Source organism: Zingiber officinale, chromosome 5B (genome assembly GCF_018446385.1).
Source record: "Zingiber officinale cultivar Zhangliang chromosome 5B, Zo_v1.1, whole genome shotgun sequence".
In the NCBI taxonomy this organism is placed as follows: Eukaryota; Viridiplantae; Streptophyta; class Magnoliopsida; order Zingiberales; family Zingiberaceae; genus Zingiber; species Zingiber officinale.
The window spans coordinates 1,329,436-1,344,349 of NC_055995.1; the positions used below are offsets into that span (position 1 = coordinate 1,329,436).

General features: G+C 35.9%; 2 protein-coding genes and 2 non-coding genes across 4 annotated transcripts; all 4 read right to left on the minus strand.

The window, feature by feature from the left end:
* Window positions 1-709: 709 nt before the first annotated feature.
* Window positions 710-8,913, minus strand: LOC121983851 (probable LRR receptor-like serine/threonine-protein kinase At1g53430). The gene is made up of 24 exons (XM_042536503.1): window positions 8,584-8,913; window positions 7,688-7,856; window positions 7,517-7,588; window positions 7,337-7,405; window positions 7,151-7,222; window positions 6,992-7,063; window positions 6,796-6,867; window positions 6,568-6,639; window positions 6,401-6,472; window positions 6,238-6,309; window positions 6,046-6,114; window positions 5,762-5,836; window positions 5,583-5,648; window positions 5,445-5,507; window positions 5,329-5,367; window positions 5,170-5,219; window positions 4,665-5,035; window positions 4,110-4,311; window positions 3,894-4,040; window positions 2,352-2,470; window positions 2,053-2,263; window positions 1,731-1,968; window positions 1,370-1,520; window positions 710-1,219 (listed from the first exon to the last, which is right to left on the minus strand). Exons 1-24 carry the CDS (start codon window positions 8,720-8,722, stop codon window positions 872-874), a joined length of 3,030 nt encoding a protein of 1,009 aa, XP_042392437.1. The 5' UTR covers window positions 8,723-8,913; the 3' UTR covers window positions 710-871.
* A 1,982-nt stretch (window positions 8,914-10,895) lies between these two features.
* LOC121987189 lies at window positions 10,896-13,562 on the minus strand. Its single transcript, XM_042541084.1, has 3 exons — window positions 13,236-13,562; window positions 12,668-12,778; window positions 10,896-12,498 (listed from the first exon to the last, which is right to left on the minus strand). Exons 1-3 carry the CDS (start codon window positions 13,413-13,415, stop codon window positions 11,530-11,532), a joined length of 1,260 nt encoding a protein of 419 aa, XP_042397018.1. The 5' UTR covers window positions 13,416-13,562; the 3' UTR covers window positions 10,896-11,529.
* Window positions 13,563-14,079: 517 nt separating this feature from the next.
* Window positions 14,080-14,152, minus strand: TRNAV-UAC. The gene has a single exon. It is a non-coding gene; the product is annotated as a tRNA-Val (tRNA).
* Window positions 14,153-14,416: 264 nt separating this feature from the next.
* Window positions 14,417-14,489, minus strand: TRNAV-UAC. Its single transcript has one exon. It is a non-coding gene; the product is annotated as a tRNA-Val (tRNA).
* Between the last annotated feature and the right edge of the window lie 425 nt (window positions 14,490-14,914).

The window sequence follows — 14,914 nt, forward strand, 5'->3', positions numbered from 1 at the left end:
ATCGACTCTTACCAGTGGCGGATCCAAATAAAAAAAAGAAGAGGGTGCTCAAAGAAGAAAGCTGGAGCATGTCTTCCTTCTCGCTGTCCCTCAGATTGCAGCATACTGATGGAATTTTCCGTAAACAAGAGGATACTCAAGCACACTCCCACTCCCCTAGATCCGCCACTGACTCTTACCCATAATTTAGTTCCCACGAGATGCCAAATTTGAGTTGCCGACGCTCGTCAATCTTTCAATTTCCAAGCAGAGACACGCGACAGCTGTTTATTTTTATTTATTTTTCCTTAAGCTTGTCACCATTCAGTATGAGAATTGACAGCAGACCAAGAAAATTAATACACGTGGAATGTGGGGCCATGTCAGAATAACAGAGGCAATCATCATTTCCTACACTGTTGACTCAAGTCAGAGAAGAATACAAAATGGTCAACTTTTGATTTTTTTTTGAACAAATAAATTGAGCAATTGTCTTTTTTTTTTTTTTTTTTTTTTTTTTTAATGAATTAAGACCACCATTTCGTTGATACTCTACTGAGTTTTTTCCCCTCATAAAATGCCCTTAGAACTAACCCTTTTTCCATCCATTGAGCATGGAGACTTTGATATGACTCAGTAGGATGAAATCTTTTCAACTCGCAGTGGTTTGTATAATCAATAAGGTGACGTTTAGTTAAATGATGAGAATGACTATGAATATGAATTTGTCACTGATGTTGTCGGATATCATCCACCAAAAATTCACTTTTGTCTTAATTTTGTAATTCCCGAGTATGCTAAACAGATCAATCTTGCCATAGCCAAGTACTTGTGGCAATAATGTTCAGAAACACAATTGTGAGCAAACATCTCATTCCCCAAAGAAAATGCCTCACTTGTCTGTGCAATGCAGGCTTGCAACACAAAGCAAATTGCTTTCTTCTGCCATCACAGTCTTCACAGACGCTTGACTGTGTAAGAAGGCAGAGTTTCCGGCCACCACAATTGATCTGAAATCCATGCTGTTGTGGGGTTCCCATGCCACAAACAAGGATTCCATAGTCGCTTTGTGTTCGAGTATGCTCACCACATTCGACATGGTGGGTCGTCTAGTCGGAGTTGGGTTGGTGCAAGCGAGAGCTAAGTTCAGCATCTGCAATGCCTCTTCCTTCGAGTACTCTGAACCCAATGCCGGGTCGACTAGTTCTAGCAGATTACCCTGCTCCAAGAGAACATAAGCCTGCACTTCGAGTAGATGGAACAATTACAATCACTCAAATCACTAGCAAATAAAAAATGTTCAAAGAGATTGTTAAGGTTAGTCGGGTAGCTTGCCTAGTTGATCGGTTGGCGGAAACGAAAACTCATTGAATTGATAAGATTTACTCACCCAGTCGAGAAGAAATGTGAAATCTTTCTTTTGCCAATAATTTGTGTTGCAGATTCCACTCACAGTTTCTAACATGACCACTCCGAAACTATACACATCCGCTTTGTCGGTCAGGTAACCTCTCATTGCATATTCAGGAGCCATGTAACCCCTATAGAACAATAATTGTCATACACAACTTATAAGCACACCTACTGACACTGATAGAAAAGAAAACTTCTTAATGATCATGAATTCCCACAACATCATCCCATTGATTCCACTGACTACTTTATGTTTTCATGTATATCACCAACTTGAGAGTGAGTTATATATACTTGAGGTTAATCATATCGTAAATACTGAAACAAAATTCTAGCACCTTGTTCCTGCTATTCTAGTGCTGATGTGAGAGTTCTCCTCTTCATCAAGCTTAGCCAACCCAAAATCTGATATTTTTGCATTGAAATTTTTATCAAGAAGAATATTGGTCGCTTTGATGTCTCTGTGAACGATCTTTAATCTGGATTCCTCGTGAAGATACGCTAATCCTCTTGCTATTCCGATACAGATACTGCACCTTGTCTGCCAATCAAGGCTTAGCCGAAATTGCTCAGGACCTATAAATAAATACCCATTCGCTCGGTAAGTTGTCTAGCATAACAATAGATAAGTGTGTAAACTTATGTAGTTACATAAACTACCAAATAGAGCACGAGCAAGACTATTGTTTTCCATGTACTCATATATTAGAAGTAACTGATCCCCCTCAATGCAACATCCATAGAGTTTCACGAGATTCGGGTGTTCTAGTGCAGATATCATGCCTATCTCGTTTACGAATTCGCGGTTTCCTTGCTTTGACTTAGATGAGAGCTTTTTTACAGCAATTAGAGTTCCATCTGGCAGCATACCCTGGGAGTTATAGTTGTGCCAATGTTACATTGGAGAATTTTAAGGTTCAAGTAAAAGAAGTACAAAATGTATGATTTAGCAACAATACCTTGTAAACAGGGCCAAATCCACCTTCACCAAGCTTGTTTGAAATGTCAAAATTTTTTGTGGCAGCTTTGATTTGTTTGAAACTGAAGTATCCAGTTACCAATTCTAATCCTCTAAGTTCTGCATTACAAATCAGTTTAATTACAAAGTTAAGTGGATGCTAAGATGCTATAACAATGGCCTTATTCAAAATTTTTTACAACTAATTTCCAAGAGTAAGTGCCATTGAGATCATAATTTTATAGCAATCAACCCAACACTAAATAGATGGTGTATTGAATCTGGTCGCACAAGAATAGAGTGGCAGATACGGGAAATGTGAAAAGCAAAGCAAGATAACCCATATCAGGAGACCTTTTTGAATTTTTGTCAGGCAAAGCAAGATGACTTTGTCAAAGTTTTAAGAGGTCACCTAGCATGTTAAATTGATCTGCCAAGACGAACCGTAATGGAAAGCTTCTTGAGATTCTTCTGATCCAGCGGTAAGGTAGGGTCCGACCGGTAGGAGGTCAAAGTGGTCAACGTTAGGCGGGCGTCCGATCGGGCGAATTACCTCCATGGTCATCAGGAAGAGTAGCCGACCCCACACGTCGACAGCTCGGTTAGACACCGAGCTTCCGACGCTCATGAAGCTCAACCAGGGAGGCACGAAGACCGAGCGGCCATCCCGCTCGGCCAAACAGTGGATGCAGCCTTGACCCGACAGGCAGGACTCCTTCGCCCGACGGGGTGTAGCCGGCAGCAGCTCATCAGCCGAGCGAACGCTCGACCCGGCCGTTGCATCACCTGGACGACCGACTGGCTGAGCGGCTCTTCCGCTCGGCCCAATAACAGACAAAGGGAGCAGTTGGCAATATCTTCCTAGGGACCAGTGTCATCGACAGGCGGCACGATCGGCGGCAAGGTCAGACAGATAATCGTACGGTGGAAGCTTCCACTGTCACGTCAAGGATATGCCCGGGCTGTTAAGGTATGACGTCAGACACGCTTTTCTGACACATCCTTTCCAGGTATGCTTTGAGAAGCGTGCACGCGCCTCCCGGGAGCCCTATATAAGGACCCCCATACTTCGACGGAGGTATGTGTTTCATCACTGTAGCTACAGTTACGCTGCTCCTTTCTGCTCTAGTTCATTCTTCATTCTCTTGCTGCCGGTGATTGACTTGAGCGTCGGAGGGCCATCGCCGGGAATCCCTCCCTGGCTCGGCACTAACAACTTGTGGTTACAGACTCAACTCGTCGGAGGTTCACGTCATTTTCAGTCGACATCCAGTCAACGTGAGCGCCCTCTCCCCAGCGTCCGTCTACTCACTCTCGGACAGGATCACCTTCCATTTACAATATCATTGGCCAACCTCCTACTGTCTGAACCACGGGATTTACTAATCCAAACACGATACATACAAAGGATTATAAGACTACTTTATCATGGATTTACTCTTTAAAGTTACAAGATCTGACACCCATAGAAATACATTATCAAACAAGAACATAAAAAAAGAAAGAAAATGGCATCAACTAAGCGCAAAATTTTCCACATTACCATCATCATGTTTTCTTCTTCTTGACAAAAGCAGAATTAGTAGTCCAATTAGGGATGCTACACTGCAGGCAGCAGCAGCAATGCCAAGAATAGCTCCAGTAGATAACTTATGTTGCGAAGCTTCTATACACAGATCAGGTGAGAAGTCTACAGAGGTAAAATTAGATCATTTGTCATTGGATCAGAGAGAACATAGAATGGATGTTGAAGACTCACTTGGAGTAATCGAAATGGCGGATATGAGAGGTCCATATACACTTGCATGAGGTATGGCATGTGTGCCTTTTCCACCCCATTGTAAGTGAATTTCCAAAGTGCCATCTATATTAACATAAGTATCATTGAAGACCTCAATTTTTTCTTTTCCAGTGCCATTAGCTTCTTTTGCAATGTTATAGTCTCTCAAAACCTTCTGACCCTGCATAGTTATAAATCAATATATATCTTCAACAAAAATTTATATTTTTAACTCATGTGTTCAAGAAAAATTATATTCTTCACTCTAGCTTGATGAACATAATCTAAATGAACTAGTAAGTCGTTAAAAAATAGTTGGATAGCAACCACATTAATGAGTTAATTTCAATTTGTAAACTTGGCTACATAGAAAATAGATTATGAAGAAAAATAATTTAGTATACTTAACAACATAAGCATGAGAGTGATACAAAAGATGAAAAATGCACTGCTGAAAAGTCTCAGTATCTCAGTTTGAAACAGAGAACTAGGCATCCAATTAATGGATGGATGTAGATAAGACAAAGCAATTACCTGTATGGACACATCAAATATCCTCTGTCCCACACTTGGGAATGTTTGATCATCAGGAAACATTATTTCAGCAAAGTGAAGCTTCACTGTGTAATTTCCTTCATGTAAACAGAGACCATAGTACTTAAGAGAGAGAGGACTGAGCCTAGCAGTCATGTATAACCTGGGATTATCCATGTGCAGTAATGAGGAATTTGTAGATGTAGCAATATACTTCTCGTCGCGATTGTCTAGAAAATCACCCGTAGAGCTGTATGCCCATTTGCCATTGTCACCAAAATAAGATGGGCCTAACCGGGTTATATCTTCTTCGTATACATTACCGTCAACAACTACTTTATTCCCTCCGCAATTGATGAATATGTTGCAATCTGCAATCATTATGAAAGTCACTTTTTTTTGTGTGAAACAAGCATAATTCTTTTATACACTGAATCTTCTTGGTGTGTCATTATGCTTTGAAGGAGAATTAAAGGGAACCCTTTCAGCATGTAAGGGCACTAACTTCTTGCTTTGTCAATGCAGGGGTGATTTCGCCTAAAACATGGTGCGACTCTATAAAAGAAGACAAAAAAGAGATGCTACTTTTATTTCTAAATCAGTTGTTAAATAAAAATAAATAGGCAGTAATGCATCAAGAATAGTGAGAAAAAAATTAACTTACAAATTATTGAGAGTGGATGAATAACTAGCAAATAGATTCCTGCAATTAAAAAAAATTAACAGCTGTTGAACATGAGCAAGTTTCTTGTCAGTAGTAACAAATAAACCACAACTTACACATTTCCTTGTTGGCAGCTAGATGTGACAGGTAAGCCACTGAATTGGTTATAAGAAAGATCCCTGTTACATATGCAAGAATGAGATCATGTGTTTCAAACTTAACATAAATCTGGTGCTCTAGAAAGAGTTTCATACAAATTTTTATTACTCTCCAAGATCCAGTCTGGTATTTTCCCGCTTATCGAGTTACTTGTAAGGTACCTACATGAAGACAGAACATATAATTTGCTAGCAACATCAAACTTCAAATGCACTGAATGGTCCATGAAATTGATTTTCCTTTTTAAGAGAGGGCTTTATAGAAACACAATTACATGTAATTAATTGATTTTATGAGTGCTTGGTAGCTATCTGGTATTGGACCGCTCAAGTTGTTGAAGCTCACATCTCTGAAATGAATCATAAAATTAATACTTTGAATGATACTAGACCAAACAGGAAGAAAAAAAGTTTCCATGTATGAAAAGAAAACTGATAGCAGCACTTGCATCTTCAAATAAAGGATAAATTCTAAATTTCTCCTTTGTTTGAGCAATTGATTGATATGGAAAAGTATAAGAGAATAGAAATATAGAACTTCACAAACATAGAAACTTACAAGGTTTTTATTGGTGTTTCTACAATAAAATCAGGAAGGTGACCGGTCATAGACAAATTCCTAAGAACCCTGCACCGATTCAGCAATTTACATAGATGTCCACTAGGGAGTGAAACAAAAACAAAAAGGATGAAAACATAATATTATTATATTGGAACTTGGAAGGCTCATCAGCAAAACTAGAGTGCTTACAGTCTTTGTATAAGTTTCATATTTTGTAGATCAGGAAAACTCTCAAGACCTCCTTTCAGATCAGAGACCCTCCTTAAGAACCAAATTAACCAGTGTGATAATAGTAGGAAGACAGAAATGTCAAGAAAACAAAAAGGATGGAAACTAAGCATAAAACTCATACAACTGAAGGATTGATGCCAAATTTGAGAAGGTGGGAGGAAAAGGCCCCTCCATTAATGTTCCTTGCATATCCCTAATAGCAAATGGTTCAGAATTCAGGAAAACTACTAAAACCCCTGATGCTAGTAAAAATTGGAAGAACAAAGAGCTAAGAGTACAAGTCCTTACAGTCTGGTGAGTTGTGTCCAGTTTCCAATGAAGCTTGGAATCTTTCCAGATATTGGGTTCCCATCAATTATGCTAAAATCAAATTAGAAAACGTCAGTACAAATGAAATAGCTTAACCTCGTATTATGGCAATTAACAGATTTGGGTAGATGAACAGCTAAGCCACTGATATTTTGACAGGAACCATATATAACTCATTAACTAAGCAGACGAAAATAAATTACTCACAATTCTATTAGATTTGTCAATTTGCCAAGTGAATCTGGTAATGGCCCTGTTAGGTTGTTTGCAGAGAGATGCCTGACAGAAAACAGGATGAATAGTCACGTGCCAAAGATGCACGCAATCCTTATTTTTATAAGGATGAATGTCTAATAAATCTCATACATCATTCACCAAAATATTGAGAGAGAAAAATGCTTACAATAAATTTAAGTTGATGAGGTTGCCAAGAGATGCGGGTATTGGGCCTTGTAGTTGGTTGCTATCCAAAGTACTGCAGCAAAATAAATCAACATAACATTAGAGAGTGTGAGAAGTAGCAACAGAGTTCTAGAGAAAACAATTGAGTGAGGTGGAGCACAGTTCGATAAGCGTGGTGATGCTCCCTAGCTCCTCTGGAATTGTCCCTGACACGCGATTTCCAAGTAGTGATCTGTAAAGAAGTGATTCCCATGTTACTTTCTTCATAATTTTTTTTATTTGAATTTAATTTTTCCAAGGGTTAGAAACAGGAAAGATAGAAGAAGATAGCAGTTAAATATATTACAATTTGGTCAGAGGAAGAGAGGCCCATGCACTTGGAATAGTTCCATTGAGATAGTTCCGTGATAGGTCTCTATTAAACAAACAACAAATTAACAATTTAATCAAAAACATGTCATTTCTATAGCCAATAAGAGAAGGACTCAAGCATTCAATCATATCCTATATCATATCTAGGACTTACAACACTTGCAAGGAGGTAAGGTTGGCAAACTCATCTGGCAGAACACCAGTCAAGTTCTGACCTTTCAGCTGACTAAAACATCAAATCGAACATGCAAGAACGAGGTTAAGTTAGATGAGATGCATAGTGCATTAATAAAAGGCAGAGAAGTTGCAGGATAACAAGGTGTACATGCTAGTCACATGGAAAACACTCATGGAGGAGCTGCGGTTGCATGTGAGATTGCTCACAATGTGCTTAGAGGTACTTGGTTCTACCCATCCAGCACTTCCACTGCATGGGTCTACCGAGAAGTCCCACTCCTTTTTCAATTTTGAGGCTATTACCCTCAATGCACTAACTGTAAAACAAAACAATTTTATGTTTTATGTGTACACATCAATTTTATAAGACACGCATTGGAAACAAAAGAAATTTCAAGAAAACGAAAAGACCTAACTAACTGTAATTGTTAAACTTATCAGAACATATGCAGTTCATATTTATGGCAAAGCAAAAATTGTCAAACTACTTGGAGTTTGAAGTGTTGTTGAATAGACAAATAAGAGAAGAGTGATTGATTATTAACTTAAGGAGGAGAGACAATCTAACTAAATCATACCATGTAATGTATCCCTACTTAGAAGACCAAAGGAAGAGGAATCCATTATGAGATTTTTGTTTTTCAAGAAAAAGAGCCAGACAAAGTCAAGTTTTTTCTTACATGATTGTAACCCTATTTCCACTCGTTGATCATAAAAAAGACATTTTTGGTCACCGCATAACTAATATAGCAAGTGTTCCTGTGAAGGAGTAGAGAGAAGGCATTTAGAGGAAAGGGGAAAAAAGCACAGTACAGTGCCAGTCGGCAGAGAGCAAGAGAATAATAACAAAAAAAAAATCCCATTTTTATATGTATTGTTAATTCGAACCTTCCAATTAATACTTCCTAAGATTGAAAATTAACTAGTTTTTGCAGACAATATACTTGCTGAAATGTTTTTTTTTTCTCATAAAACAAGAAAATTATGCAGTCTGAGAGGTAGAAAACAGTAGAATTCAGACTAAAAAAGGAACAGAATAAATACCTTCTCCTGGATCTAGTTGCTGGGCTTTGCATCCATGTTCTTGAATCAAGCTCAAGAAGAGAAGCAGAGAGAGGATGATAAGATTGAACTCACTGCTCCAGCAGCCGCATGAAAACAATGTGAAGGATCTCTGCTTCATTACCGGGCTTTACTGAGTCCTCACATGGACTAAATCGTGGAAGAACTGGCAATTTTCTCCTCCTTAAGTAGGAATTAGAGCAGCATTCGAAGTTCCTAGTCTGAAAACTAGAAATCTTTTGCTATCTGCATGAACCCTCGAGTGATAAAACCAGCAGCTCCGCCAAGAATTATTTAATGTTGTCGGTAGCAGCTGACATTGATATATTGCGCCGCAACTTGAATTTTTCTTATTTTTAATTATTTTTCGGGTGATATTTTTGATCGTTCACCTCACCCACGCAATTGTTCAAATAAATATCAAACGGTCACGTTTTCTTATTTACCTTAAGAGTACCTAGTTTTAAAATTACAAATTATTAAAAATAATCGTATTTCTTTCCTACTCCTTCCATTAATCTCCTAAATTCTCTCTCTCATTTTTAATGCATCCCTTATTTTCAGAATTAAAAAAGATTTTATATTTGTCCATATCAAATCCATCATTGAACCTTATATGATCTCATATCAGGACCACAGTGAACATGATATTTTTTCATATTAGTCTACGAAAGATTTGATATTTTTTCATATCAGACCTACTCTGAGCCTGATATAATATAAATCTAATATGAATCTGATATTTTTTATATTAATATGGATATGATATTTTCTCACATCAGACCTAATATAGATTTGATATTTTCCATATCAGACTTCATATAGATTTGATATTGGATAGTAGGAGTAAAAAAAAATAACACTATTTTGATACTTTAGTAATTGTAAAACTAAAGTGTTTCTTTTCTTTAAATAAGGAGATGTGACCATTTTTTTCATAAATAACCGGATAAATAAAAGAAAAATAAGGAGATGTGACCATTTTTTTCATAAATAACCGGATAAATATAGATAATGATACGATATCTCAAATTAAATAATCGGATAAATATAGATAATGATACAATATCCCAAATTAAGTATAGATGATTATTATATATTTTTCACAAAAGAAGTGAAAATTACTGTTTTAAAAATAACATTTAAAATTAGTTACATACAAATAAAATAATTATGTATAAATACTAGAAATATAACTAACTAAAAATGAAAATTTTATTGAGCTAAAAGGTTTATTGACTTATAATTTCATAAAATCATCAACTATATATTCTTAGTGATATATATATTTAATATATTTGACACCAAATATTTCATTTAATTAATTAAAACAGAGCAAGAGCACGTGAACTTTAATTGACATCAAGATAACTCTTTGACTTGGATTGTTCAAAACATTTAAGACACTTAAAAACAATGGGTTGTCTTTGAGTTCGAAGAGGATCAACAAAACTCCTTTGACTTGAATTGTTCAAAAATAATAGACGCTTGAAAACAACTCATTTTGGCGTTGAAAATTATCCTAAAGACTTTCTAGAATTTTGATGATAATATTTAAATTATTTTTTAAAAAAAGAACTGAGTAACGAACACAGAGTGTTTGATGATTAAACAAAATCCAGGACTTAATATAACTCATTTTTTCAGCACTTTTTTAAATTAAAAAACAGTTATCAATACAGTTAGATCAAAATTCATTGTTAATATAAAGTATTTTATTTATTTATTGTATCAAATTAAAAAATAAATAAAAATTTATTTTAAAAAAGTTTTGACTTTTTTGAATATGTAAAAGGAGTAGGTATTAGGCAAGCAATAAAAAAAAGATTTTGAACATAAATTTTCATTATCCATTTATCATCTTTAAATATGATATTGATGTCAACATCTCAACCTCCTCAATTATTAATAGGATAATTTTTCTAAAAAATGCTTATAAAATAACTCAAAATTTTCATTTTGATATTAAAGAGCCTCTAGCTAACCCACTAAAATACATATGCCATCTTTCTAGATCATTATTTGGATTTTGGATGGCCCACTCTTTATATTAAAACAAAAAAAAAACTAAAAGAAATTTTGATATAAATGAAAACTTAGAGGTATTTTTAAAAGACCAACAATTGGATACATCTACTACTAAGAACAATAACACTACACAATCAACTATAAAACAGAGTTGCATAATCAATAAAAACACTACATATCGTATACGTTTGTGTTTTTTTTCTTTTTTTGGCCATTCTTTTTTTAAGGAAAAAAATGTTTAATTTAGTCCCATGAAGCTTCCTCGAAGTTGCAAATTTTGAATTACAAATCCTTGTCAATCTTTCATTTTCCAAGAAAGAGGCTAGGAATTGGTCGATGTAAACATCCAGGACAGCCTCAAAACATTAATACTACATTCTACAAAAGTGCACTATGGTAGCCTCCAGGAACTCTTACCCCCTGGGGATAGCCGAGTTAATACTAGGATAGAACTTGCTCTCATAGAGGCATGGTTCAATTTCCAACATATGCAAATACCATTTCGGATTATTCCGTGTCCTCTGTCTAGGAAGATTGCTCGACCAATGCTGAATAAACTTGTGTGATTTTTCCCCTTTCGGAGTGTATGGGGCCGTCCTGGAGAAACTGCGAAGGTGACAACTTCACCTTTTGGCACCAAAGAATTTGTGAACTCTTATTTATTTAACAATAGAGAGATTGAACAATGCAAGCAAAATTAATCATCACTAGTATCTGCACAAAGACTTGGAACAAGTCAGCTGATTCTCTTAAGTCAGAATTGTGAGTTGGCTGCTTCTCTTATGCTTGCTCTTTGCGTTTTTGAATGCAGTTGGCAGGATACGCTACAATGTTTCTCACATGGTGCTGAATGGAATGATGAAGATTGAAAACCAACGAAAATTCTTTTAAGCAGTTGGATCATTTAGCTACTTCATCGAGCTTGTGAAGAAATCCTTCATTTTCTTCCTTTTGAAAGATAGAAGCATCGAAACTTAGATGATTTGAGGAAGCAGCCTCAAACTTAGTCCAGAGCTCTCTCTTGAGTGTGGTTTCGCCAAGCAGTTTCTCTTTTTGGGTACTCTCCAAATTGAAAGGAGTGGAAAATGAGAGTGAAACGTTGGGAGTTGTTGGAAGCGATTTTTCATCTGATGTTTCCAGCAGTTTACAAGTCTTTAGGGGTGATAAGAACCAATCAAGTGTCTCACAAACTTCCTTTCTTCTGTTAGCAAACCCAGGAAGAATCTGCCCGCCAAATAGATTTAGGTTATTGGTAATGGATCTGTTGGAATGTTCATCATCCAAGTCAACAAATAGCTCAGCAACATTGTTATTCTCAGGAAGCTCAGAAATCTCCACATCCGGATGTGTCTCGATGATTGGATTAAGAAACCCAGAGCTCCTTGGTAAGCATGGAGTTGAAAGTTGAAGATCACTTGTTTCTCCGAAAGAGCAAGGCTCTGATAAGACAATTGGTGCTGGCTTTTCTTCCACTCTAGCGAGATAATGTTGAGCAGTAGTAGGGCTAAATGATGATGGAGGTAACTCATGAGGCTTTGGATGGGCTCTATCGAAGAATATCTTGAGCGCAGATTTGGATTGCCCTGGGCACTTTGAGGAGCATGTTCTGTTTTTGGGTAGTGGTGTGAGCAAAAATAGTTGTTTTCCGCAATCGACCATACAGGTGCCCGCCCGCCAAGAGACTAGCGGTGAAGGTGAAACTGCAAGTTCAAGTTCAGGATCTGGTTTAGGTTGATTTCTTTCGATTTTGACAGCATCTTCATCTTCCATGTCACCAGAAACAGATTTAGTTTCTTTAGATTGAATTAACTGATTTTGAGTAGCTGCTGGAGCAGTGTCAAGGGATTGTTGTAGTTTTGAGAGCCATGGCTGAATAAGATTTAAAAAAACAAAACCATACGTTATGATTCAAGAATGGCTCCTCCTCAATCCAATTTTAAAAATGTAGCGGGCATTATCAAAATGATAGTTTTCTACAAAACAAAACACCAACGAATGTAATACCAGAGATGCTTAATAGCTTAAAAAAATCAGTTACCTTCAAAGATGCATGCATATCTGATAACACACTCCGCAAGGAATCAATATCTTGGTTTGCCTTGATGCCTTTTCCTTTATTCTCAATGGCTCGAGCAATTATTTCATCAATCTGCAAAAGAGCTAAAAAGTTAGTTAAAAGATTAGAAGCTAAAAAGTCGGTATAGAAGCTACAAACTTTCAAGTGTTAATATATCAAATATTACATCAACAAACAGCAGCAACCATTATCTGTCCTATCATCATCGTAATGATAATCCATTCAATACAATATAGAACAAATAAATCCATTACAACAATTGAAAAACATTGTTCCTATCGTTATCAAATTATCAACTTTACTTCCAAAAGCGTGCATGTGCAATTAACAAACCAAATTGAGACAAATTTAGTTTTCATAAATGGCTTAAAGTTCGTCGCTTCCTAAAAGTTTCCCTTGCTGGGAGAAAGCTGTATTCTTTATCAGACAAAATACACTAAGAACCCCCATAGAAGTATGACACAGAAGAGGGGGAAAACGCTAATTTTATTCCGAGACGGTGATAAATCTAGGGTTAACAGAGGCGAACCTGGGCAACGACACTGGCTAGATCGGAGCGCACAAGGAGGAGGCGATCGACGCCACAGTCGTGCTCGTTCACTTCCTCGGACTTGTTGCTCTTCTTGCGTGACCGGAGGGTGTTGCGCCCGCAGTTCGATATGTCCCCGAGAGGTTTCCTCGCCGCCGATTTCCCGCGAATGCTCTTCATCGTCCCTCGTACCTCGGCCTTCTCCTTCCCAGCGAGTCGATCGAATCTAAGGGATGGGAATCTAGGGTTTCTTTCTCGGTGAACGACGACGAAGACCGACGAACAAGAACTCGCGAGACTTCCCAACGGATCTATTCTAAGTTTGAAAAAATGGGATATTTGTAGATTTTTAATAGCCTTTTTAAACTGAGCATATTGGGCTGAACTGGGCCGGCCCAATATAAAATAAATTAATATTAATACACGTAGTTTACTAATATTCCTTATTTAATGCACGATTTGGATTATTAATATGGTATTGCATAGGATTTTATTTCTTGAATAATCCAAATTGATTACCGATGCCATAAAAACTTCTCTGAAAGTTTAATTCAAATAAATTAACATAATTTAATGTTATATTTAATTTTCCTAAAATTGTGAAAGCCAATTTCAGACTTTCTAAAAGTGAAAATTTTGGTTACAAAAAATAGATAGCTAATAAAAATATTTGTTTTTTATAACAAAAAAAAATATCTCTGAGTAATTAGTAAATGAGAAAATAGTTTCTTTTGCTTATTATTTGAATCATAATATTTTATAAAACTGGGGACCTTTATAAATTGTTTTAAAAAAAAAAAGAAAATAAGAAAGTTTAAAAAATAAAAAAAAAATGAAAACTGAATGTTACTGCCCAGGATCGAACTGGGGACCTTTAGTGTGTAAGACTAACGTGATAACCACTACACCACAGTAACTGAGTGTTAATGTTTCAGGTTTCAAATTATTTAACAATATTATAACCACTACACTTTCTAAAATTGTAAATTTTGGTTAAAAAATAGATCGCCAAGAAAAATATTCCTTGTATTAAAAAAATATATTTCTGGATAATTAATAAATGAGCAAATAGTTTCTTTGGCTTTTTATTTGAATCATAATATTTTAAAAATTAGGAAGGAGGTTTCTTTTATAAATTGTTTAAAATAAAAGAAAATAAGAAAGTTTCAAACAAAAACTAATGTTACTGCCCAGGATCGAACTGGGGACCTTTAGTGTGTAAGACTAACGTGATAACCACTACACCACAGTAACTACGTTTTACTTCTTCTGGTTTTTATATATTTAACAATATTATAATATATTATTATAAAAGAATATATTTTAAAAATTATTAAAATATCATCTCGCTCATATTTATAACTTATTAAAAAATATATTTGATCAGAGCGTATTAATTAACTTAGGAAATCTTAATTATAAATTTTAATTAAATTTATCTGATTGGATTGGAAGGTATTAATATGTGCATTAAAAAACAACAATATGCCATGCGTTGTGATTGTGATGCTTGAATATTAAATGATCTACAGTTAGTTAGTATATGTTTGTTTGTTTTTTTTTCTTGGGCTTATTGTAGGTAGAAGGATGATTCAGATTATGTAAAGAGGGATAAATTATGATGTCAACTTATAGCTAAATGTTAGTTATAACTAAAGCACATGAGTAAAAATTGAGGA

Bases quoted from the DNA above. Each gene is read 5' to 3' on its own strand.
- LOC121987189 (XM_042541084.1), bottom strand. From the start codon at position 13,415: ATGAAGAGCATTCGCGGGAAATCGGCGGCGAGGAAACCTCTCGGGGAC. The intron at 12,779-13,235 runs GTTCGCCTCTGT...GCTCTTTTGCAG, and splicing joins TAGCCAGTGTCGTTGCCCAG to ATTGATGAAATAATTGCTCG. The intron at 12,499-12,667 runs GTAACTGATTTT...AATCTTATTCAG, and splicing joins ATATGCATGCATCTTTGAAG to CCATGGCTCTCAAAACTACA.
- LOC121983851 (XM_042536503.1), bottom strand. From the start codon at position 8,722: ATGAAGCAGAGATCCTTCACATTGTTTTCATGCGGCTGCTGGAGCAGT. The intron at 5,837-6,045 runs GTAAGTTTCTAT...GATTCATTTCAG, and splicing joins GAAACACCAATAAAAACCTT to AGATGTGAGCTTCAACAACT. The intron at 4,312-4,664 runs GTAATTGCTTTG...ATAACTATGCAG, and splicing joins TATTTGATGTGTCCATACAG to GGTCAGAAGGTTTTGAGAGA.